Source organism: Tenrec ecaudatus, chromosome 7 (assembly GCF_050624435.1).
Source record: "Tenrec ecaudatus isolate mTenEca1 chromosome 7, mTenEca1.hap1, whole genome shotgun sequence".
Classification (NCBI taxonomy): Eukaryota; Metazoa; Chordata; class Mammalia; order Afrosoricida; family Tenrecidae; genus Tenrec; species Tenrec ecaudatus.
In genome coordinates this window covers 75,953,143-75,980,418 of record NC_134536.1, presented here as the reverse complement: position 1 = coordinate 75,980,418, position 27,276 = coordinate 75,953,143, and the positions used below count along the sequence as shown (strand labels likewise).

The 27,276-nt window shown below is 38.5% G+C and overlaps 1 protein-coding gene across 1 annotated transcript in view; it reads right to left on the bottom strand.

Moving 5' to 3' along the window:
- The window catches only part of MMS22L (MMS22 like, DNA repair protein), a 131,706-nt gene that overhangs the window by 80,079 nt on the left and 24,351 nt on the right, over window positions 1-27,276 (bottom strand). Inside the window, exons 10-14 of the mRNA XM_075554749.1 lie at window positions 24,931-25,104; window positions 17,693-17,755; window positions 7,367-7,489; window positions 3,295-3,521; window positions 974-1,486 (exon numbers count right to left, since the gene is read on the bottom strand). Coding sequence (XP_075410864.1) covers window positions 974-1,486; window positions 3,295-3,521; window positions 7,367-7,489; window positions 17,693-17,755; window positions 24,931-25,104 — 1,100 coding nt within the window. The remainder of the gene's footprint in view (window positions 1-973; window positions 1,487-3,294; window positions 3,522-7,366; window positions 7,490-17,692; window positions 17,756-24,930; window positions 25,105-27,276) is intronic.

Here is a 27,276-nt window from a genome sequence, read left to right as displayed (position 1 = left end):
ACACCTCAGAAAAACAGATGCCACTTTTACAATATGATATCGGGAAGGAGGGAGGTGGTCCTTTAAGTTAAAACATGATTTCAGGTAAAATCACTACAGTGTTTACCAACCTCTCGGTGACAGTGTCTAACTTATTAGCATATGTACATCATGACAGAACTGAGAGATGAAAAAGGAACTTAAAGGCAATAAATACCACAACCATTACTTTTACTTATCATTAACTCTGAGTTCAAGTGTCTGTCTCAACATGAGCATAATTCAGTGGATGTGAAGACAGTAAGTCTTGTGTAGCAAAACAATCAAATTAAATTTTGGGATATACCTTTAAACTAGAAGTATTTCCTGTAGCTGGGGCCACAACTTTGTAACAAAATGTTTAAAGCAACTCTGCACTACCCACATTAAACACGTTTTCCTTTTAGGCATGCAATCTAGAACCTCAGATCTAAGTTCACATTCTTATTTAGAATATCAGGAAAATAATGCAATGCTCTTACAGAAGTCTAGAGGAAGATGGAGTCCTGAGCAGCACAAATGGTTAAATACTGAACTACTAACTCCAAGGCTGGCAGTTCAAACCCACCAAGAGGAGTCTTGGGAGTAAAGCCTTCTTCAGAGAGGTCATAAAAATCCTATGGAATTCCTATGGAATACTCTTCTACTCGGCACACTTGACATAGCCCTGAGGCAGAACTGACTCAGCAAGCAAACAGCAAAAACAAGGACCAGACACGAGGAAAGGAAGATGAGGTGCTCAAGGACTACACCAGGACTGCTCTGAGTTTAGTTTTCCCCTCTTGTGTTGCATAAGCTTTTTTTGAAGAACTGTTTGAGAACTACTGATTTATACCAATGTATCAATAAAACTCACTGCAGGAACATTTCAGAAACATGCCCACTTAATGCAAAAACCAACAAACTTGGTGATATAAACCAGATCCATAAGTTAACACATTACTGGAAAACATACCTGACTCTGGCCAGAACAGCTTGTAGAAAGCTCAGTAGTGTCCTAAGTTCAGATTCTCGACAAGCCGGCAAAAGCATACTAAATCCATCATTTAGCAGTTTTTCATGGGAAGGATGCAAGCAACGGCTGGTCTCGAACACTTCTTGGATGCCATCAATGTAGATGGAAAGCAGTGTCCAGAGAGTATGTTTCTGCCCTACTTCATCATTCTTAGATACTAAGAACTCCTTCGCTTTCTCTCGGAAAGCACCTGAAAACTTCTCAGCCAAAACACCAATGTCCAGATCTTTCTGAACATACATCAAGAGGAAGGCCATCTGACCTTTCCAGATGAGGGCCCTTTGAGAAGATGTTATGGAGGCAGGTCTGAGGAAGTTTAGGAGACCTAACACATGACTTGCTACGTCTTCCACCTCTGCAACAGCTGCTAACAACAGAAAAAGGCTGAAAAAGTTTTGTAGACCAACTTCTGTTAGTTCTTCCATTCTTTTTTGATGGAATTTAGAATATATTCTGCAAAACATTTAAAAAGAATTACTTTAACACAATTGCTTCACTCACATAAATATATCTTTTTAAAAGCTGTCCCTTAATATTTACAAGCCTCATCACTTGATGTTTTTAACAAAACTTTTCATTTGGATGCTGCTATGTCACATTTTCTTAGATAACAAATTCACAATCTAACTCCACCTTCAAATTTCTCAACAATGCAGCAAAACTGTGGAACTGAAAGGATTTAGTGGCTTTCCCCAAGGGCAGTGGGAACGTCTTTTTCACATATGCCACTTCTTTTTATTTGAATTTTTACACTTACTTTTATTGGCAAAAAACAATAGGCAACATTGGATATTCTTTATAGAAGTCTTAACAAGATAATTTCATAAAACAAGTTTTCTTATACTATTTTCTTTCCTCGCCACCAAAAAATGTTTTTGCTTTACTTATATCATAAGTCAACGAATTCAAAGAGGCTAATAGAATTATTTTGACTTTTTGTAAAGAAGAATTGTTAGTGTTCAAATGTCCAAGATAAGCCATTAAGAAATTTTTTGTCAATACTATTCTGTATAATTGAATAGTTGATTCCAGTATTATTGCATCAATTAAGGCCTTAGAGAGAAAAAAATACTTCCTTTTGATTTACAATTTATGGGTTGTTAAATTTTGTAACTTCTAAAATGGATATGGGACAGAATGATTAATGTTCATGAAGGATTAAACCCTCATTTATTAAAAAATTACTCAAGCTGATAGGCTCCTGAAAGTAAAGACCTATTTAATTATCTTTATATCCATGCCCATTATAATACTCAATGAAAAGAAATTATCTAATAAATAAGACTTGCAATTGAATGCATTCCATGATTTCTTTTAGTAATAAAGTCTATGAATATTCTGCTATGTCTTCCATAAAATGCATTAAGAATTTAAAACAAAAAAAATGAAGTGATAGAAAAGGAAAAACCTACCCTAATATTTCATTACTAAAGTTTAACTGAAAGGTTATCATTAAAAAAATGTACATAGTCTCTAAAAAACCCAAACTTCAGCACCATAACTATGCAATAATCACTCCTTGTGAGGATCAAATAGAACAAGAAATATTCTGCCCCGAGACCTCCTCTTGCCATGTGAGCTGGAGGAGTGGTAGATGGTGGTGTCCTGTGCAGAGTTCTTGAGAAGTGGCTAGTAGTCAAAGGGAACAGAAGACAAGAAGGCACTTCAAACTCAGAACCCATGAGGCAATGCGGAGGCAGGCTACTGTAACAGAGGCTTATTTTACACCACTCTCAAAATGAAAACAAAACATAAGCCCCAAATTAGAACCTTTGAGTTAATTATCTGGGTCTCTTCTACTCTGATCAGTTTTCACTCATGGAAACAATGACTGTGAGAGTACTACACTCAAAGAATATAAAATTGAATTGATACCTTATCATTCCACATTTTAGGAATGTTCTTATTACTTTTATTTAATAAAATGACATACAACAGATTACATAATAATATTACCCAAATTTTGACAAAAAAACGAATGACTCCCTAATATTCTTTTAAATATATGGACTTTCAATCTTCAGCAGTAACAAGGCCAACAATGAAAACTTTCAACAAGTGATAGCTATTAGATTTAATCCTGACCACAAAAACAAGCAGGATCAAAAAGCTCTGCTTTGCCATCCTACATTCAGGAATACATTTTAAAGGGGTAAATCACAAACACTCTAAGCAGAAGTCAACATAAAAAATACAAATAGTAACACCTTCTCAAAGACAACAGGGTACATTGGTTATCCCACAAAAGAGATAAAGCACACCTTCCTTTGACTTGCTTCCAAGGCTGAGGGCCATTGTTCTTCATTGCTTTCTTGACAACTTTCGCCACAATGCAGAGGAAGATGGAGTAACTGCAGCTCCATGCACATGGGCTGTGGTCCTGAGTCTCACCACAGCAGGTCTTCACCATTGCAAGCATAGACGACGGCGATCTGAAAATACTGGCAAGGCCTTTCAAAGGAAGCCAGGAAACACTGAAAGAACTGTTCTAGGGGCAAAACAAGATAGAAGCATATTAAATCTCTTAATAAAAAAGGAATGTCTACAAATCCCACTGAGCTCAACAGAAATTTGACCCACCTTAATAAAAAAATGACACAGCTGTTATCATATCTCCCTCAAAATAGAAATTCCAAGGTAGTATTTAACATGAGAGAATATTCAAATTTCTGTATTCTCCCCAAATGTCTTTTTTTTTTTAAACCTTTTATTAGGAACTCATACAACTCATCACAATCCATACATGTACATACATCAATTGTATAAAGCACATCTGTACATTCTTTGCCCTAATCATTTTCAAAGCATTTGCTCTCCACTTAAGCCCTTTGCTCAAGTCCTCTTTTATCCCCCTCCCTCCCCTCCCCCCTCCCTCATGAACCCTATTTATTTTATAAATTGTTATTTTGTCACATCTTGCCCTATCCAGCGTCTCCCTTTACCCCCTTTTCTGTTGTCCATCCCCCGGGGAGGAAGTCACATGTAGATCTGTTTAATCGGTTCCCCCTTTCCAACCCACTCACCCTCTACTCTCCCAGCATTGCCCCTCACACCCCTGCTCCTGAAGGTATCATCCGCCCTGGATTCCCTGTGCCTCCAGCTTCTATCTGCACCAGTGTACAACTTCTGCTCTATCCAGGCTTGCAAGGTAGAATTCAGATCATGATAGTAGGGGGAGGGGGGAGGAAGCATTTAGGAACTGGAGGAAAGCTGTATTCTTCATCCGTGCTATGTCGCACCCTGACTGACTCATCTCCTCCTCTAGACCCCTCTGTGAGGGGATCTCCAGTGGCCGACAAATGGGCTTTGGGTCTCCACTCTGCACTTCCCCCTTCATTCACTATGGTAAGATTTTTTTTATTTTATGATGCCTTATACCTGATCCCTTTGACACCTCGTGATCGCACAAGCTGGTGTGCTTCTTCCATGTGGGCTTTTTTGCGAGAAGACAAAAAATTTTGAACTATCGAGATCTAGTCATATTATAAAGATACCACACATAGGTGTGTTGGAACAAAAATGATTAGAGCTTAGCTTCCTGTTAGCTATGTTATAATAAAACAATTAAAAATAGAAAGACCAGAGGTTGATAGTCATAAAGAATTTTAGGTCTTTCATATAAGAGAAACGAAAAATATAATTAAGAATAACACAACGCATAAAACATCCTTTTGGTGAGATACTAAGCCTCCTCTACTGGGAAAATTAAAAATTAGCAGAAAATAATACTTTACTACTACTTAATATTTCCAGAATAAACTTTCACAACTCAATTTTAAGACAGTAGACCAAATAATTATTTTCATTAGCATAATATTTGTCAAGAAAAGTATTAACAAGTTCCTTCTTTTTTTAGATTTACTTTTTTTCTTAAATAATTTTATTGGGGGCTGGTACAACTCTTATCATAATCCATACATACATGCATTGTGTAAAGCACATTTGTACATTCGTTGCCCTCATCATTCTCAAAACATTTGCTCTCCACTTAAGCCCCTGGCATCAACTCATTTTCTCCCCTCCCTCCCCGCTCCCCGCTCCCTCATGAACCCTAGATAATTTGTAAATTATTGTTTTGTCATATCTTGCACTGTCCAATGTCTCCCTTCACCCACTTTTCTGTTGTCCGTCTCCCAGAGAAGAGATTATATGTAGATCCTTGTAATCAGTTCCCCCTTTCTACCCCACCTTCCCTATGCCCTTCCAGTATCGCCACTCTCACCACTGGTCCTGAGGGGTTCATCTGTCCTGAATTCCCTGTGTTTCCAGTTTCTATCTATACCAGTGTACATTTTCTGGTCTAGGTGGATTTATAAGGTAGAATTTGGATCATGATAGTGGCAGGGAGGAAGCATTTAAGAACTAGAGGAAAGTTATATGTTTCATCATTGCTACATCGCACCCTTACTGGCTTGTCTCCTCCCCGAGACCCTTCTGTAAGGGGATGTCCAGTTGCCTACAGATGGACTTTGGGTCTCCACTCTGCACTCTCCCCCCTCATTCATAATGATATGATTTTTTTTTATGTCTGATCACACCTAACACCTAACGATCACACAGGATGGTGTGCTTCTTCCATGTGAGCTTGTTGCCTCTCAGCTAGATGGCCGCTGGATTATCTTCAAGCATTTAAGACCCCAGGTACTTTATCTTTTGATAGTCAGGCACCATCAGCTTTCTTCACCACATTTACTTATGCACCCGCTTTTTGTCTTCAGCGATCATGTCGGAAAGGTGAGCATCATGAAGTTCTTTCTTTTTAAAAAGTTTATGATGAAATCCATCAAAACCAAGCAAACCTTGCTAAGCACATACACTGAATTTGGTTGGTATGTCCTTAAAGCTTTTACTCTATACTAGCTTCCCTACGTTTCCCTTACAGTTTAGGTATGAGGAGGGGGAAATCAAGTAGTTGTTGTCCAGAATCTCCCATGTTCTGGATTTAACTGCTTGCAGTTCCTATGTCAATTATATATTTAGAGTCTCTTTTCTGTAAACTGACTTGATCAAATCCTGATGAGGTTTTACCACAAGAATCTTTCATTGATAGTGCTGAGTATCGTCTATCGTATCTAGTTAAAAGTCTACAATCCAAACCCACTGTCATCGAGTCAATGGAGAACTGCCCCAGTGGGTTTCCCAAACTGTCATTCTTTACGAGAATAACAAGCCTCACTTTGCTCTTGCATCTGGTTACGGTTCTGATTTTTTTTTGTGTTACCAATGTTAATAATTGATCAGGTTGTCAGCCATTTGAATGAACTCTCATTAGTCTGTTCATCTTGTTGGTAGTCATTCATGAGTTGGTTAATAAACTGAAGCCCAGATGCTTTATTTAACTGGATGTACAAAATGCCATTTTTCCATCATTCCTTTCACATTTACTTTCTCATCAGGTATTTGGTTTGTAAGGAGCTCTGATGGTCAGTGGTTTAGCACTTGGCTGTGAACCAGATCAGTTCAAAATCACCAGTGGCTCCGAGGGACAAAGATGTAACTGTCTGCTTCCACAAAGATCGGAGATTTGAAAATCCGCTGGGTCACTTTTACTCTGTGCTAGAGTCACTATGAGTCAGAACTGACTAGATAGCAATGTGTTTAATATATACTTTATGTTTTCATTTATAGTTTTCTGAAGGCACTTTTGTTCATTGCTTAAAAGAATAACTTATTAAATCAGAATTTAGCTGCTGATTGTCTTCAACCTATTACAAGCTAGGGTCAGTCCATCTCCTTGCCCTCTCCAGTCATCCCAAGCCCATCATTCACAATTACTTCACACGGCAGGAGCAGACCATGCTTTTCTACTCTGCATTTGTGTTTATTACTCCTTCCCAGATGGTCTTCTTTCATGCTTGAATATCTACTAATTCCCCCAAGACAAAGTTCAAAGGGAAGGCCTCTTAAAGTCTTTCCAAGTTCACAGACTAGGTTAGATGCCCCCTCTTTCGGGCTTTCACGAAACCTCTTTCCCTCACATGTGTATCTGTCCAAAAGTCTGCCAGCTATGCAGGTATCAAGAGTGTGCATTATTCACAATAGCAGTGCCTGTTCAGTATGTCACAGAAACTGATAGTATCATGTAGAAAGCATTTATAAATGAGAATTTTAAAAATATCTTTTTGCTGCAATTTTGGCTATTTTCTCTCCCTTAAACAAATATTAACAAATATTGGGAGTGGGGGGAGGGATGTTATTCCTTTTCAATACTGACCAAAAATTTTAACTCACAAAAATCCAAAACTATTCATAATTAAATCATAAAAATCACTCCTCTAATCTCATGTACAAACTCTCCAAATTTGGGGGACAAAAAAAATCCACCTTACTCACCAGATTCTTACTATAATACTCCCAAAGAATGGTGACTATTGAAATGTCTGGTTCCCAGGAATCACAAAGTTGCAAGCAACAGAGAAGATGCATTCTCAATTGTTCTTCTAGTATACCGCCATCCTAAAAAATAGACTGACGTTATGAGAGAGTAAATGGGCTCTGGTAACATGAAAATTATCACTTAATATTATACTGAAAACTTTGTGCTAAAAAGAACTTGAGTAAAAATTGCCAAAGCATACCCATTCATATCTTTAGATTTGGGCTAAATCAGCAGAAAGTATATAAGGGTAAATCAAAGATATAAAAGCCTTTATCAAACAAAATGATCAAGACTTAAAGCTATTATTTCTCAACATATCTTTCATCTAAGTCAATACAATTCTGAAGGTGGTATTTCCATCTTTCAAACCTTCTCCCAAAGATTACTGTGTTCTTTGTTTACCATGTCAACATGATGCCTTAAGAATCCTTGGGGACACAAACCATTTTCCTTCTAAGCATTCTTTGAGCTTGGGGAACAGAAAGAAGTCTGAGGGAGTAAGATCAGAACTACATGGGATGGACAAGTTAGAGAGTCCCGGTCAAATTCTTGTAGGACAGCCCTTGCACTGTTGTTAAAAAAATAATTTCCTCCCCACAACCAAATTTCCTGGTCTTTTCCTCATGCAAGTAGTTTTCAAATTTCGTAGAACTTCTTCCTAATAAGCCCATGTGATCCTCCAGTGTTCACTGAGCAAATTTACCATGATTACCCCTGGGGAATTCCAAAAAGCTGTTGGCATACTTTCTGAGCTGACCGCTCTGCCTTGCATTTAATTGGCCCAGCAGACCCCCTTGGAAGCCCCTCTTCTGATTGAACCATTTTGTGAAGGCACCTGACCAAAACGAAGATGAGCAAGAAAGACCCATTTGCAGCCATGTTGTACCATGTTTAAACATGTTTCCTTAGAAATAAACCTGTGCGTGTATAAGCTGGAACCCTGCTAGTAATATATATTTTGACATATTCTCATACTTCCAAATCCTAATTTTTATACCATTTATCTATTTCTAAAACAAAAATTACATAGCCTAGTTTTTAAGTTATTAGTTATTTAAAATTCTAAAGTGTTTCATACTTGAATGGAATAGGAAACCTGAACCAGAATAAAAGAAGTGCTACAAATTATCAAATAATTAAGATGCATTCATATCTAAATGGTTAAGTCCTATTGAAGCACACGGTCAATGTTTCTAACAAGATTACAAAAATTGCTCTTATTGTGATCACAAGATGTCGATGGGATCAGGTAGCAGGCATCAAAGAACAAAAAAGATCAAATCATTGTGAATGAGGGGAGTGCAAATTGGGGACCCAAAGCCCGCCTGTAGGCAATTGGACACCCCCTTACAGAAGGGTTGAGGAGAGGAGACAAGCCAGTCAGGGTGCAGTGTAGCAACGATGAAACACACAACTTTCCTTTAGTTCCTAAATGCTTCCCCAACCCCCACCTATCATGATCCCAATTCTACCCTACAAATCTGGCTAGACCAGAGGATGGTACAAATAGGAACTGGAAACACAGAGAATCCAGGAGTGATGAACCCCTCAGGACCAGTGAGAGTGGCGATACCAGGAGGGTAGAGGGAAGGTGGGATAGAAAGGGGGAACTGATTACAAGGATCTATATATAACCTCCTCCCTGGGGGATGGACAACAGAAAAGTGGGTGAAGGGAGATGTCAAAAAGTGTAAGATATGACAAAATAATAATAATTAATAAATTATCAAGGGTCCATGAGGGAGGGGGAAGGGGTGAGTAGGAAGGGAGAGGACAAAATGAGGAACTGATACCAAGGTCTCAAGCAGAAAGCAAATGTTTTGAGAATGATGATGGCAACAAACGTACAAATGTGCTTGACACAATGTATGTCTGTATGGATTGTGATAAGAGTTCTATGAGCACCCAATGATTTTAAAAATAAAATGGAGATGACTGACAGAGTACATGTACTATCAAATTATTTTGTAGTAGAAGGGTGGTGGGAAGAAAAGGAAGGGGGGAAATCCTGTCCATATTTAATTCAACACACATGGTGTGGTAGTTACATAATCTCCTGTCACCTTGCGAAGGGGTGGCGTGTAGCCTGTCAATCAGGTCGCAGCTTGATGACCTGCTCTGGAGGCATGAAGGAGATAAATAGTTCCCTGGAGACCAGATACACTCTCTGCTTCATATTCCTGATGACAAGCCACATGGAGCTACGCTGATACACCAGAGCTCTGGAGCTGGAAGAGCCACAAGGAGACCCATGCCAGGACTGAGATGCTTCCACCACCATCGGATGCACAAGACTTTCTATCCACTGGCCTGTGATCTTCCTGCATTAGGAGTCATTGCAGGGCTGTGTGAGTCTAAAGAGGAATTTACAGACTAGTATCGCCATATGGGGTAATACCAGACTTATGGACTTGATCTGGACTGGGTTGGGATGTTTCCTTAAAGTACATTGCTCTTTGATATAGTTTTCTCTTACACACACGAGTGCCTCTGGATTTAGTTCTCTGGTCCACCCAGACTGACACACACAGTTCACTATTAGTCCTAATCAACAAGATGACTTCAGGATGATCACTAAAAATAGTAACAATTTTGTTGGAAAATAAACCCCCAAACCCAAACCTGCCATCATTAAGTCAATTCTAAATCATGGTGACCTATGTAGGATATCCGAGGCTGTAAATCTTCAGCAGGATTGTTCTCTCTGAGAGCAGGGAGTTTGAACCAATGTCCTTGCAGGTAGCAGTCCAACAATTACCTAACAGCGCCAGCTGAGTTCTTTGCTAAAAATACACCCCTGAACTTAAAGCACAGCATATACCGGGCATGGCTCCAATGGACATAATGCAAGGAATAAGTCCGACATGGTTTATGTAGTAAGAGAGTTTATACTTCTGGAGAGGAAATAAAAAGGAGACATCAAGAAAATTCAAGCAATTATAACTGCTAAGAAATATATAACATAACAAGGCAGCAGGAGGTGGCAGAATACATGAGGGTGTGTGTGTGGGTGTGTTTGTGTGCGTGCACGGTTTTACCTTAAGATGTACTTATATACTCAAGTCTAAGCTGACCCAAATATAAAGCTGAGGCACCTAATTTTACCACAAAAACTGCATTAAAAATGTGATGAAAAACCCAGCTTATGCATGAGTATATACAGTAATCCATATTGAAGGCTACCATCCTTGATCTTCATGTTGAAGTGCTTCAAGCACACCATGCCCCCGTAAGCCACAGCACTAGGAGTCATGGTAGTGCAGTGACTTAGCAATCAGCTGTTAGTCAGAAGCTACTGGACTCGCATCTACAAGCCGCTCCATGGGAGGAAGATGTGGCCGTTTGCTTCTACAGAGTACAGGCTTGAGAACCCCTCTGACCTAACGGGCTTAGTACTCACATCAGAGACACAGATTACTTGAGGAGTCCGTGAGCTCTCTCGGTGGGCTGGGATAATAATCTCTATCGTCTACCCAGGGACTGACGCAATACTTCGTTTGTCAGAGGCCCTCCACGGATGTTTGATGAACACAGCTGAGGCCAGATTTGGGGGGCTCCTTTCACCAAGAACTTACATGGCTTCTAAAAGTCATACCCGGTGTCTCAGAGTTGATTCCAATTCCTCACAACCCGACAGGTCAGAAGGTAACTAGTCCATTGGCTTTCTGACACTGCCCATCTTTGCAGGAGCTGGCCGCCTCAACTTTCTCCCTCTGGGGACGGCTGTCGGGTCTGAACTGCTGACCTTCCATTACCAGTTTACCTCGGAGCCCCCTATGCCATCAGGACCTAACTTCTCTCAGACAGACTAAGCAAACCAAAACGAGGCCAGGTTACATCGCTACCATTCTTTGAGGCTATTCTGAAAACATTAAACCACACCTAGGCTCACAGCGATTTGTAGGGCACAGGGCTGGCACTAAAGCACGCTATTACTATTTGCATACCACGCATAAACACCACACTTGCCTGCCAGTGCGTAGTAGTATGGGTTGTATATTCTTGCAAGGCTGGAAGCTGAACCCCAGTACTTCAAATATCAGCAATTTACCCATGGTGACCATGTCTGAGGAACTAGCCACTGAAAACCTTACAAGTAGAACATTGCAGATCAAGCACCAGTAGATGAGCCCCTCCATTGGTAGGCACTCAAAATACAACTGGGTAAGAAGTACGTCCTCAACGTAAAGTCAACATCAATGATACAGAAAAAAAATGGCAGGGGGGGGGGGGCAGGGGCCATGTGTTGATGAAGCATGATTCAAAATGAACTGGAATAGGTGCAAACATCCATTAACAATCAGGACCCAAAATTTATGAAATACAAAATCAAGGAAATTGGACGTCATTAAAAATGAAATGGAATGCATAAAGATCAATACCTATGTTTTCGTGAGATAAAAGGAACTAAGATTTTGAAAAGCACAATCACGGTTCACTGTCCCAGGAAAGTCAGATTCAAGAGAAACAGCTTCACATTTATTATCAGAAAGAATATTTCAAGATCTTGAAGTACAATGCTGTCTGTGACAGGATAATATTTATATACCTATGGAACTCAATAAAACTATTAATTAAATTTACACACACAGACTAAAAGAGTATTAAGAAATTGAAGACAACCAACTTCATCAGTCTGAAATTGATCAAACTTACAATCAAGATGCATTGATAATTGAGGATTGGAATGTGAAAGTTGGAGATGAAGGAGGAGGATGAGGAGTTGGAAAATATGGTTCTGGTGATTTTAAAACACCTAACTCAAGATTTCATGATAGAATTTTGCAAGACGAATGACTTCTTCATTTCAAATACCTGTTTTCAACAGCAAAACAGTAACTATCCATGTGGACCTCAACAGATGGAATGCACCTGAATCAAACCGACTGCAAATGAGAAAACCGACGGTGGGGAATTTCATCCAACACTAGGCCAGCAGAAAACGGTGGAAAGGACCACCAGTTGTTTATATGTAAGTTCAGACTGAAACTGAAGAAAATTAAAAGGAGCCCTGGTGACTATAAGTTGGACAGCAACCTTCAAGGTCAGCAGTTCAAAACCATGAGCCACGCCATGGGGGAAAAGGGGGCCTTTAAATTCCCATAAATAATTACAGTTTTGGAAATCTTAAGAGCAGTTCTACCTGCCCTCAGGGGTTGCTATTACATCAAGCATCAACTCGATGGAAGTGAGTTTTATTATAACAAATTATGGATAAGGCTGTGAAGACTAAAAATTCTAGAACACTTAACTGTGCTCATGCAAAGCCCATACATCGATCAGGATACCATTGCTGAGGTGTGCGTCAGGGCTGTGTCATTCACCATACTTACTCAATCTGCGTGGTGACCAAAAAAATCTAGGAGATGGACTACATGAAAAAGAGCATGGCATCAGGATAAGAGAAATACTCCTTAGCAACCTGCAACATCCAGATGACACAACCTTGCTTGCTGAAAGCCAGAAGGACTTGTAGCATTGACTGATAAAGATCAGACTACAGCCTTTAGTTTGGAATATAACGCTTATGCAAAGAAAACCGAAATCCTCACAACTGTATTAATAGACACATGATAAATGGAGAAAAGACTGAAGTTGTCAACAACTTCATTTTCTTGGACATACAGTCAAAGATCACAGAAGCAGCAATCAAGAAATTAAAGGACACACTGCAGTGAATAACTCTACTTCTTGGTCTACGTCCAGGTTTTGCATGACCATAATTAAGTATTCTAGAATTTCCATTCTTCCCAATATTATCTATAGCTTTTTATAACCTATAACATTAATAAAACACAAGAAATGTTTTGTTCTGGAATACCTTGCTTTCAAGTAAGATTCAGCTAAGGTCAGCAGTAATATCCCTAGTTCTACATCTTCATCTCTTTAAAGTGCTAAAGAGCAAAGATATTATTTTGGGGACTAAGGGACACCTGACGTAGACCCTGTCTTTTCAATCATGTCATATATATGTAAAAGGCCAACAATGAGTGAGGAAGTAAAGAACATTAACAGTAGCATGACTGCTAAAAGAACAAGCGGAACTGTCTTGGGAGAAGGACAGTCAGGATGCTCCTTAGAAATGAGGATGGTTAAACTCTGTCTCAATACTTTGGTCACGTTGTCTGAAGAGACTCCTCCTTGAAAAAGGACAGCATGCTTGGTAAAACCGAGGGTCAGGGAAAAGAAAGGATTGACAAAAGGGGCCGCAACACTAAGCACAAACATCATGATGAGACAAGGACCAAGCAGTGTTTCATTCTGTCCTCAGTAGGGTCACCTGTAAGCCTGAGCCTGAACCAGGATACCAAACAAACAAGCAACAACAGCAGCACACACACAACACACACGTGCGCGCTTTAAAACGTTAGTGGAAAATCCACTGAAAAATTCAAGTTTTTGATAAGTGGTGTGTGTGTGTGTGTGTGTGTGTGTGTGTGTGTGTGTGTGTATAAACAGTAACGGTAGATGGCTTCAGATGTGCTCCAGCTGAATCGCTGTGGTCCCTGTGAGGATCCTGGTGAGGATCCATGCTTCTTCCACTGCATCCAAGCAAGAGGGTATCACATCGTGGAATTTGTGTCTTTTATCTTTTTTAAAAGGCAAAGTTTTCTTTAATCCCAGCTATGAGTCAGAAGTGATTCCTTGGCAGTGGGTTTGGTTTTGGTATCTTCATCTTTAAAGATTCAAGTTTGGACATATTTCATGTCAAATTCTTTCATTGAAGTGAAAATGAAAACATTTTCTCTTTTAGCCTAGTCATTATGCAGAAACACTCTTTAACAAGTAGGTACATTCCTTTATGTAAAACTCTCAAAAACAAAAGCCCTCACTACCATCCAGTCGATGCTTGCCTCGTCATGATTCTATGGGACAGGGTAAAACTGCCCCAGTGAGTTTCTGAGACGCAACAGTTTATGAGATGGCCAGGCCCCTCCCTCTCCCACGGATTTCCATCGCTGACCTTGTGGACCGGCCACTGCCCCACCAGAGCTTACCAGAAACCACCAAGAGAACACGGTCTGTTTTCAAGCTAGTGATTGGGCTGTTATGTTTCAGCCCACCTCGAAAGAGACTACAGAGTGCCGCACTTCCATCTTCCACTTAAGACCCTCTGCTCATGAAACATTACGATTGTCACTTAGTAACTGGAACATTACTACCACATAATGTTCTGATTTCATCACTCTCTGAGTGGTTTCTGGTCTTAGAATTTCCAAATTAAAGAGTCTTTGACCAACTAAGTTAACCCTTTCAAAATTCTCAGGCTGGCTTAGGATCTCCTCACATACCCTTCTATGGCCGTAAAGCACTCTAGACTGTGATCCATCCGCATGGTCGGCACTTCAAAACTGCCAGCAGCTTCTCAGGAAGAATGGGCTTTCTGCACCTGTACACAATGACTATCTTGGAAAATCCACCGTGGGTCGCTATGCGTCAGCATTGACTTGATTGCAAGTTTTGTTTTGTTTTTCATATGCTCTCAGAAAATCAGTTGGTCTTTATAAAGAAATACTATGAACCTAAAAAGAGAGTCCCTTTTCATATGAAAACAATAGTGTTACTTTAAAGAAATAAATGTTTACTATTTTCAGTCTCTGTTTCTAAAGCAAATATCTATTCCATTGTATCTATGAAATAAGACTGAACAACATAGCCTCTTCTTTACTAAAGGAAAGCTAGGCATCTATTTCCTAAAAGAGCATCTTTAGGTGGACAGAAAACTATGTTAAACAGATTATTTGCTTAGTTAAAACTACAATGGTATGTGAACTGCGATCTATTTGGGGCAGGGCCGTTCATTGTTATTATTGCAATGGGTTTCTGTTGGAGATGCAGTCACAGCATGAGCACGGTCAGTTTTGCACTTACCTCAATAGGGGAAAAACAGACATAATCAAACTGATAGCTCTGTCTAAACATATTCTTTATGACCACCTACTGCAGCCACTAAATTGGTTTCAAGAACCCCAGCAAATCGTCTTAGACTACTTAAAGAATATAATTTGATACAATCAAGGCATGTGACAACTTCAGAGAATTCCTGAGAAAATGAAGTACTTCTTCTAAGTATCATAATGACCTTTTCTCCCAAACAAAAGAGGTTACTTTTACTTGATGCCGCACTTATATTCACACGGAAAGTTTCTTAGATTAACGGCGCTTTCTTTAACCCAAGTCAATAAAGCAACCCAACAGCTTTTCACTGTTCTGGCACGACTATCTGCCTTCCCAGGATTTTCCTAGTGCTAACCTCAGGCCTCAAGACAGACCCAAATTGTTGGTCACTATATATTTCCAGAATTATTTATTACAAAGTAGTTTTAACCTTTATCATTAGAAATACTAGTGTTGGCAGTGCTTACTATGCAACATAGTAATGTAAGTTTTAATAGCAAATAAGTTTTATAGCATTATGAGCAAGACATCTGAACTAAGAATATTTTTTTCCTGAAACAAGTTTCCTCCCTTTAAATCAAAATTATATGGAATCATAATCCAAAGGCAAGCAAATATTATCATTCCAAGCAATTAAAGGGTTGTACGGAGTTTTCAAACTTTTAGTAAAGAAACTTTTCTATACCACAGAAATAAATGACAAAGTGTCATCCTATTGATCTTTTACCATTACTGGATATGTATTTGCTAATATAAATATCCAGAGGCTCCTTAATACTCTTAACTCAAACTTAGCTGAAGGGAACCCTAAATTCACCCAATGCTAACTGGAAGGAGAACAGTTCAAGCCCGCCAGCTGCTCCAAAGGAGAACGTTGAAACTTCTGCTCCAGTAAAGAGTCACAAGCTTGGAAACCCCGTCGGGCACTGTGAGTCAAGGTCGGCTAGGTTTGGTAGAACTGCAAGGACTTTGACAAATAGTAAAAGTCTTTGCTTGTCTGATGAATCTTACTATTGGCTTCTACCTGGGCCAGAGAGAAATTTAAAGAAAATTAAACAACTTCATTTAGAATTTAAAACTGCTCATAGATGCAGCAACTGGCCAGCAAAATGTAACACCGTCCAAACACCAGCACATTTTATTTCACTCCATTTTAACAAAGAGGCTTCTGAACTAGGCTAAGGAAGAAAGATCAGTTCAACAGCTAATAGAAACGATGCAAATGGTGACTGGTTTTCAGAGTCTCTACATTCTCTAAATATAAACTATGTGAGAAACGTCTTGAGTTACTAAAGCAATGTTTCCAAAAAGTAAAAGGAAGCCATTTGAGAGAAATGAGAAAAAAGGGAAAAGTTAAAATATACAAAACCTTTCAAAGTGGTAGGATAAAGCACTCTTAAAAGGGTGCTGGTTGTGTTGTTTCTGATAGTTTCTTTTTGCAATGTCTGTGGACCACAATCTAAGCTAGAATTTTTAAGTCAGAATTCAAACAGTCATAACTAAGTGCATTCACACCTGCTTTTACTGCAAAATATTAAGTGTTAAAAGATAGCAGGTAAACGAAAAGTTACTAAGACTAATTTCCAGAGATATGACTACTACCCCATGTCATGTAAATGCAAATTTACACTAGCACATTTCAGTTATTTCTCTTTAAAAGTAATTTTTAAACAACTTCTATTAACAGAATAGGAATTTATTTTCCAAACTTAAAAATGTTCTTGACTTGATTTTTCTTAAACTTATATAAAGGGTAATGTGCACTGTGGCCCTTAAGAACAAACCTATTGAGCTACAATACAACATGTTTAAAGATGTGATGAACACCATATCTGAAATTATTTTAAAAAGAGGTCAAGTCTGCCCACTGGGCCCTGAAGCACTACTTTAACTACACTACGGAAAGAAAAATGATAAGGTACGAAATGAGTGCTCAGAAACAGGACCTTATCAGTTAGAGCATGACTCAAGCCTGTAAGACAAATTGCTCAGCTCGGCAAGTCACCTTCCTGCTGTGATGGGGGTACAGCTGAATTTCCAACGCCCCCGACTAGCTCCCTATATCTGCTAGACTCACTATCTCCCAGTCGATGCCTGGTTTATAGTTCCAAAGTATCTACCACTTATTTTGAACACATTTTGTCAATGTTGCCAACCTGAGTAACTATCTTTGTCCTTCCTTTAACTGTTAATAGTAATTTTTTTTTTAAAAGACACTAACTTTTCAGTGACTCTTCACTCTTCAGACACAAAATTAGGATTCTATCTCCCATTTTTACAAGGTAAACTAATTTGTTTTTTAAAATCATCTGAATAGATTGCTTGGTTCTTCCAAATAAGATCTGTAGTTAAAATTCAGCAGTTTTTTTTTCAATGCATACCTGAACACTGATGGACTTTTTCAGCAGCTCTTCCACAAAGTTCCAATTTGATTCCAATTGTCTCTAGAAAGGGAAGGTAGTGCTGTTACATCCACTGTTTATTACATATATTTAAAAGTATAGCATAATGAGAGATGTGAAGTACAAATGTTTTCTCTATCATTAAGCATTAGCTGCAATTTCTTGAATGTCTAATACCATGGCAAAGAGTTTTACAACATACTTCTTAGAAAAACATTTACTGTAGCCTGGATCGCTTAACATTCATGATGCGTTCTAAGAAACAGGGCTGCTTATGATTTGGACATGGCAAACACCTTGGTCTGGGCCAACTTTTTGTACAAGCACCTCAAACAAGCTTCCTGCCTTGGCACTGATCACCAACATGCTAAGAGGGAGATTCAGATTCATTCTTGTGTTTGGCCCACACGCCACATCAGTAGCAATGTCACCATATCGAGCGCAGGGCCCTCTTGCATTTGCATTAGTCTTGTAGCTTTCACTGGAGCCAATTTTTTAACAACCTGGAGAAGTTCACCTTTAAATTTTAATAGATCACTTTACTGGGGGCCCTCACAGCTTTTCTAATAATCCACACATGAATTGTCTCAAGCACATTTGTGCATATGTTGTCATCATTTTCAAAGCAATTTTTGGTCTGCTTGAGCCCTTGGGTATCAGCTCTTTTTCTTCTCCCTTCCCCACCCTCGTGAACCCTTAATAATTTAAAAATTATTTTTACTTTCATATTTGACACCATCTGCTATCTCCCCTCACCTATATTTCAGTTGTTCGTCCCCCTGGGGAGGGTGGAGGGAGAGGGTTAGCATGTCAATCATTGCAATCAGTTCCCCTTTCTCCCTCTTCTCCCCCTACCCTCATGGTATCATTATTCTCATTATTGGTCCTGAGGGGGTTATCTGTCCTGGATTCTGTGTGTTGTTACCTCTATCTGTAGCAGTATATATGCTCTGGTCTAGCCAGATGGGTAAGGCAGAACTGGGGTCATGATAGTAGAGGGGGCGGGCAGGGGTGGTGGCGAGGAAGCACTAAAGAACTAGAGGAATGTTGTGTTTCGTCGGTGCTATAGTGCACCCTGGCTGACTTGTCCTTCCTTGTGACCCTTCTGTGAGGGGATGAACTTAGAGAATTTTTCATTGTTTCTGAGGATCATCATGATTGTCCAGTGTGAAATTGCTAAATTGTAAGCAATAGCATTCATTAATTCCACATTTGTGATGTTGAGTAACCTTTAGTTTTACTTTCAAGTTGACACTGCCCCTTTGCTTCTCACTGCTATCACTGGTTTCCTGCATTAGTAGGTCATTATATATTTCACAGAAATATTAAAAAAAAAACTCTAGAGGTAATTCCACAACACATGAAAGCATGGGATACATAGATTGGACACTTTTGTCTATGAGTGAAATCACACGCTTATATACAGTAAATTTTTTAAACAGACAATACCTAAGTCAGTAACAACTATCAAGATATGTGTGTGGTAAATCCAAATATATACTAAACCCTTATACATTTGGCAACATACACTTTCTCTTCAAAAGACATGAAATACATGTGCGATGTACATTAGGTTGCGTTTGCTACATCCTGTTCTGTGAAAGGGATTTCCAGAATTCTATTATAACCTTAAAGGACCATGAATATAAAAAGCAACAGCCCCATATGCCCTGGGCCAGTCAACAAGGCACCTTAACCTTGCCCACAGAATGGAAAGCTTGGCGAGTGCCACCCTTGTTAGTCAAGTCGCTTCTCGGGTATCTCAACGATCCGGAAGAGTCTCTACAGTGAGGAAGAACACTAAAAGGGACTTTCACAGAGCCAAAATATCCTTACAGAGACCAGAATAATTCCACTTTTCCAACAAGAAAGCCCAGAGAACCTTCTTATAAGATACTCAGTTTGCTTGATAATCAGTTACTGGTCTAAATACAAGCTGTTCCTAAGTAAAAACTAGAGGTCCTCCAAGAAAAACCAAGAAATAAGCATTTTTTTTACCCCCACCCCACAGGTGCAGAAAGCAAAATAAGACATGAAATGCAATTAAAACAAGATCGAGGGGTTGGATCACATGATTTCAATCATCTCAAAATTAAAATCAACCATGTGGTTAATCAATCAGCCAACCATTTCTAGGTCATGCATCCCTAATAAAAACTGAATATTTAGCGAAGATGAGCGTTCTTGGCTGGCAGCATGCTGTGTATATTGTCACAAACCAATGTCGAGAGTACCTTATTGATACCAGACGGAGAAGACAACCAACATCCTGCACTTGGCATTTCTCTGGAACGCTACTTTATGCACATTGTCACTTGACTGGCTTTAATCTCTTTTCCCAGTAAGAAACCATAAGTATGAATACAATAGTTCCCAATGAGTTCTGTGGGTCCTTGGGAAACTCCTGAATCTGAAATTAGTGTCACAACTCTGGGAGATCTTGGGATGCAGGGCCTCAAATTTTGGCGATGGCCTTCAAACTCTCAGAAATTATTTTGTTCAATTAATATGTATGGGCATCATGTGAGGCTCTATACCTATTTCCTCATGGGACACTTCTCCATTTCACAGACAATGCAAGAAACGTTACATGCACGGTCTGAGCACGGACTCATATCTGAGTTAGAGGGGCCCCAATGCCAGCGGGTCCTTCCAGGCTCGGGAACTGCTCTTTCTCTGCCCTGCGATGCTTTCCCTCCAGCTTCAGCAACTCACTGTTTTCTGTAATTCTTTATTGTTTAAATGTCATGCCTATTGCCAGGTAAGAAAGAACAGGAGAGGGTTGATGCAATTAAAGTTTTAGTTTTACAGTTCGATTCTGCTAATGAGTACAGCTGCTCTCTTCTATTAAGGGATTCGAGCTACAAGAACTATAGAAAGCTTTACCACTCCTGCCCAAAGAATTTCAACTATATGGGTCAGTATGGAGCGACCTTTCAAACCAAATCCAACTTTACTTTGAAGGGACTAATGACAATTATGTCATGTCAAAATCAAATAAGAAAATGTGTATCAAAGGGAAGCAGGTTTTTTAACAGGAAATATTAACTTCATCAGCGGTTATTACAGGGTTTTTTGGTCTACCTATTAAGTTATATTTAACTTAATCCAAGCAGATAAAACTGAGGTAAGTCATCAGTTTGGTGCTATGTCTCACAGTCTCTGTGCCCCCATCAAAACTGATATTCACTTGAGCTTTACTATGCAGGTGACATCTTCCACATCCGATAAATCTCCCTCCCCCACATCCGGCGGCCTAGCTAGCTGGGTGCAACTCGCATTCAAAGGTTGTATTTCACATTTTGATCTCGGCGTCATTTCTGCCGTTTCAAAGATGAGCATCCGCTAGCGTGACTGATTGCACTGTGTTCAGGGAAGGGAAAGCCCCAAAGTGACTTTACTCTTTAAACCCTATTTGTTTCAACTAGATAAATGGGATTGTGAGAGGATAACACATCCTCATCCAGGCTGAGAGAAAAGCATTAAGCAGAAATGCATGGAAGTCTAAAGCCTCTCGTACAAGAAGGGAGACACCAACATTTTTCCTAATGGGCCTCTAATACGAAATTGGCTAGTTTTGTACTTTAAACCTACCTATAGCAGAAGTCCATGTTAAGAAACTGTCAACCTAAAAACAATTAACCACATCTGAAAGCCATTTAAAATGTAAAGATTTTACACATTAACCTTGAGGGCAAAACAGTTTATGTTTACAACCTGTACTACCTCCATGGTTATCTCACGACTAGAGGCACTTCTCTGCTGAAGAACATACAAATCCCTGATTCCTGCATGTCATCCCCACACACCAGTTTCCCCTTTAATGGAATGAAGCATGCTCACTGCATCACTATTTTCGCACTAGAGTTGGTGATGCTAACACATCAGATCAAGGGAAAAAACCAATTCAGGCAATTTTCAAATTCAGATCCAAATACATCCCTTATAATCTGAGAGGAATGAGGCAAATGTCTCAAAGTTCACAGATCAGAATGACTCCATAAATTATTAACGAATCAGAGAGAACTTTAGAAATTAAAAGGGGAAACTACTTAAGTAGGATGAGGCAACAGGCAGCATGTGGTACCATGCCTGGAAAATTGGGACACAATTTTATCTTTGTCCCCCCAAAGCAAACCCATTACCATGGAGTTGAATCTGGCTCATACTAACCCGACAGGACGAAGTAGAATTGGTTCTACACCTTTACGGAAGCAAAGGGCCACATCTGTGAAGCAGCTAGTATGTTTGGCCCACCAGCCTTCCAGTTAGCAGCCAAACTGACCCACTGCGCCATCAGGGCTCCTTTAGGTGACCCTGCCAAGGACCTATTCATAAAAGGCAACCCTGGAGGGAACCGGATACGAACTTTATTCAAGTGACAAGGCAAAGGTAGGATGCACCTAATGTACACCTCGCTTTCCTCACCTGTAAAATGGACACAATTATCACCCTTTAACTACTTCAGAAAACCTCACTATGAGATAAAATTTGTTACTGCGCAGTGTTAAATACTTTGTAAATGCTATCAACCAAGGACAACACTCCATAATACAAGCAACCATTACTTGGCAGATTGAGTTCTTCTTTAGAATTCTTTAAGAAGTCTAAAATTGGGACTTTTTGCGGATAGAACAAGACAAAAATTATTTTACATATACAAAGACATATTATACATCTCTTGTATTTTTTTTAATTAACAGATCATTTTAATGGGGACTCTTACAACTCGTTACAATCCATACATCACTTGCATCAGGCAAAATTGTACATATGTTACCTTCATTCTTTTCTAGACATTTACTTTCTTTTTTAAAAATTTAACCATTTTATGGGGGGGGCCCTTAAAAGTCTTTTTTTTAAATCATTTTATTGGGGGCTCGTACAAGTACAAAAGGTTCTTTTTTGAAATCATGATCATCTTTCTTCTTAAAGTCTTCTATATAATTCTAAAAATTAAGATTTTAAGATATATATGTAATCTGGCAAAAGAAAATCACACAGGAACTGCTAGAAATCCTACAAGAACCAGGTTATGTTTTAAACACAGTTCATTTACCATCATGAGTCAGAATTGATAAAATGATATTAAAATAAGATACACATTTTATTCTAATACTATAATAAATACAATTTACATAATAATAGCAGCAGAAATCTCCTGAAATTATCCGTAAAAACAAGCGAGTAATTTCAGCAGAGCACTTTGTACAGTTTGAAGCTTCCTTGTATTAATGGGATCAAACCACCTACCAAACTGGAATTATTTGAGGATCAATTATCAATCAGTATTGAAATATACCACTAACTCAAGTAAATGTTAATGCAATTCCAACAAGCATTAATGACCTAAAAGAATGTTCCCTGAAGCAAGGTGCAGTAGAATCTATTTCACATGACTTCTTGTTCGTACTTACTATGGTGACGTCATCACACAATAAGAACTCGGAAATACTGAACTAATTACCACATTCACGGACATTGACCAAACTGAAATGTACTTGGAGGAAGAATGGTCAGATGGGACAAGAAATAAGAATGCTAAGACCTTAAGACTTATAAATTTTTTTCATTCCTTTAATGTCGTTCCAGTATACGAATAACTGAAACATTATCATATTCAAATCCATAAATACTTAGTAAAAGAAATTTTACAGTAATAATGGTCATTTTTAACATTTGTTGATTATTTACTGTGTGTAAGTATAGTAAGAACTCACCTACAGAAATAAAGAGCTGTGCTTTTCTGTGAGAAGCTCTTTCCATTGATTCCTTTCAGTAAGCGAGTAGAATACATAAATACACTGGTACAGAGCTGTGTGTGAACTTCTCTCAGAGCACTTCCTGGTTTGTTATCTGACTTCACAACTCCATTTTATTACTAGAGGATCATGTGGAGGGCACAAAATGGCCCTCAAATTTCATGACTGATTTGATTAGAGATGACAGAAATGAGGGCAAAGAATGTGCAGATGTGCTTTATACAACTGATGTATGTATATGTATGGATTTGATAAGAGTTGTATGAGCCCCTAATAAAATGTTAAAAAAAAATTTGTCAAAGCCAAAATTTCATGAAATAATGATTCTCATATCTGGTAATGGATAAAGACCAAGGAATTTCTAAAAGTAAGGAATCAAAAATTCTACATCACATGTATGAAATCAGAATCTCAAGAGTTGAGATCTAGAGATCTAGATTTTAAAAAAGCTCACAGCTGTCTGACTGCGAGGCTATTTGGGAAAACACTTCCATTTAAACAAAAAACCCCTCACCGCCATCGAGTCAGTTTTAACTCATAACTGCCATAGAGGACAGGGTAGAATTGCCCCGTGAGTTTCTGAGACTGTCGCTCTTTATGGTTGTAGAAAGCCTGGTCTGTCTCCTGGGAAGTGACTGGTGGTTTCAAACTGATAACCTTGCAGTTAAGCAGCTCTATGAGCACCCACTATGCCAGCAGGGCTCCTAATCCATAAAAAAGGCCAATTTAAGTAACTATGCACAATGACTCCAGATTCTAAATAACTAGTTTATGGAAATGGAGGGTTGAAATAATACACAGCATTATTAATTTTTAATGCAGAAGAAATTACATAAAAACATGCGTCAGATAAATACATCCACCAGATGGTTTTAGTCATGGAGATTTTTACCTAACACTGTAAAAAAAAAAACCCAAAACATGTTTTCTACTAGAAATTGACATACTAGTTAAAATCTGTCTTCTATTTGAAACAAATTTCACATCATTTCTTTATAAATTATCTTTGCAAAAAGCTCTTGTAAAGAAGTGAGTGTGATTCTAAGGAAATGGTTTATCAATAACTATTCACAAGAACATTTCTGGAGATATATGCTTTCCCTGTGGCTTTCTTACAGATTCTAGAAACCTGTGTAATAATCAGCCGATTTAATCTGGAGAATTTATGAGAAAACAGATGGTCAAAAGGTCTAATTTATTGAAAGCCACAAAACTATTAGCAGAGCCACAAGTGTAGCCCAAAGCTTTGACACTTTTAAAAAAATTAACAATGAAAACAAGATTATCATCATTTTTCAAAATGTCCATAAGGACTGCAGCTTCTAGATGTAAAGGCTGAATGTATCTCTTCTATTGTGTTACGGTTTTTCTTATTGCTTCCGATCTCTCACTTCCGTATCAGTGTATAAGGAAACAAGTATTAGTGATAATTAAAAGTTAAAAACAAGATCTTACCATTTCATCTGGCACTCCATGGCGATCAAACTGGTATAATGATGCTACATGAGTAATAATCCACCAACTAAAGCCTAATGGATCTCTGCACTGGTTTATAGGCAGAGGTCGTTTTCGGTCACTTGATTTTTCAAGGAGTGTTTTAAGAAGCTGATTCATCCAGTTCCAAAATGACTATTGAAAAAGAGGCAATGATTCAGTTCAAGTAAGATGTAGTTAATTCCTAGCACCTTTAATTTCGGCCTTTCCATCTATGTTTATAACAAAGTATGATATATATATGAGAATATAAAACATATAATATACGATACATGGAATAAAAATAGCCATGAGTTTAAGGATTAAGAACATGATGTCTACACTTGATCTTAGCCAAAAGGACGAGAAGCGATTAAGAACATGCTGTCTAAAATAAAGTATCTACAAATATATTTAATCAGGGAGATAAAAAACAAACACACTGAAAAACATAATAAATTGCTGAAAGAAATTAAGATGACTTATATAAATGGAAATGTATTTCATGAATTAGGAAGTGGCCTGTTGCTAAGGTGTCATTACTACAAAGTAATCTACAAATTGAACATAATCTCTATTAAAAGATACAGCCATATGCAAAAGAATAAAGTTGGACTATATTACATATGAAAATTAACTCACAATACACCCAATGATATAAATATAAGAGGTAAAACTATAAAAAATTTAAAAATAAACATAAAGATAAATCATTAGAGCCTTGGTTTTAGCAATAGATTCTTAGATATGACACTAAAACCAGGAGTAAAACAAGAAAAAGACAAATTGTTAAGATGATTAGACTATTGAATCATTATTTGTGAATTATGTCAATTTTAAAAGACAAGTTGAACATCTACAATATTAAAAGACTTTTGTGCCGCTAAGACCTTACCAAGAAGGTGGAATGATAGAAAATATCTGGAACTCTTACATTCCAAGTACAGTGAATGCTTTGATGTGGCTCTGTTAGCCAGTCTCCAACTCCCACAAAAGGACGTTTCCGACATGGGTGTGGTTAGAAGGTGGGGGAAGCCACTGATAGGATTAACCTGTGAATAATTTCAAAGATTCCCTAGCGAGTGCCATCAAGCTGTATTAGCTTGAGCCCTCTGAGAAGGAGGAGGAGAGATCTCATTACCAGCAGAGTCAGGAGCAGAGCACAGCCTTGGGACCCCAGATTCCTAGGCAGAGAACCCCTGGGTCCAGAAGATAGCTATACATATCAGAGGAGCAGAAGAACCAGGAGTCAAAGAGCGGAACAGAATGATGGATTTCCCAACCCAGAGAGCACAAAAAACTGAGTGTTTTTGTGCTGGAGGCCGATTTGTGGAGTGAGCTGCTTCTGGACACTTCACTGGACAAGTTGGACTTGCTGACCCATGGGAATGGAGCTTAATCCCTTAGAGCTTAGGCTTTTTGTGGTGTAATGCCTCTGGGCACTTAATTCAGGGGGCTAGGCCTGACCCAGGGATATTGAGCTGAATGCCTTTGGGTTGGCTTATAGCAGAGTGGTATACCTTTTGGGCATTTATTAGCAGATATGACAGAACTTTGTAACATATCCTGATAATTCAATCCTGTTGTCATTCAATGTATATTAGAAAATACAGAAGTAAAACAAAACACTGACTGCACAATACAATTGGTAAGGACTTAATATGTAAAAAATTCCAACAATTCAACACCAACAGAAAAAAATTGGTAAATGACTTAAACATTTCTCTAAAGATATATAAATAGCCTATAAGCACATGAAAAAACGTTCAACACCATACATTATTAAGAAACTTCCATTAAAACGCAATGAGCACTTCATAACCACTAGGCTGGCTATTATTGAAAAACACAATTAACAATAAAAGAGACACAAACAAAAACACCCAGAAAATTTAGGGGTTGGTGAGGATGTAGAGAAATCAGAGCTTTCATGCACTGCCAACAGAAATATAAAATGATACTCCTACTAGGGGAAAGTTTAATTCCTCAAACAATTAAGCATAAAAGTACCATATGACCCAGAAAGTCTTAAGCAGATTCAAAAAAAAAAAGGGGGGGGGGTTGAATTCAGAGACTCAGATACTTTTTCAATTAAACAATTGTTTGTCTAAGAAAAAGATTCAGATAGTTGTTTATTGAAGCATTATTCACAATAGAAAAGGTGGAAAGAATCCAAGTGTCCATCAAAAGATGCATGAATAAACAAAATGTGGAATAAGGCAATAAAAAACGAAGTTCTAGTACTTCATGATGCCATGATGAGCTTTGAAAGCATTAAGCTACATGAAAGAAATCAGGTATAAAGACACTGAATCGAACAGTTAAAAA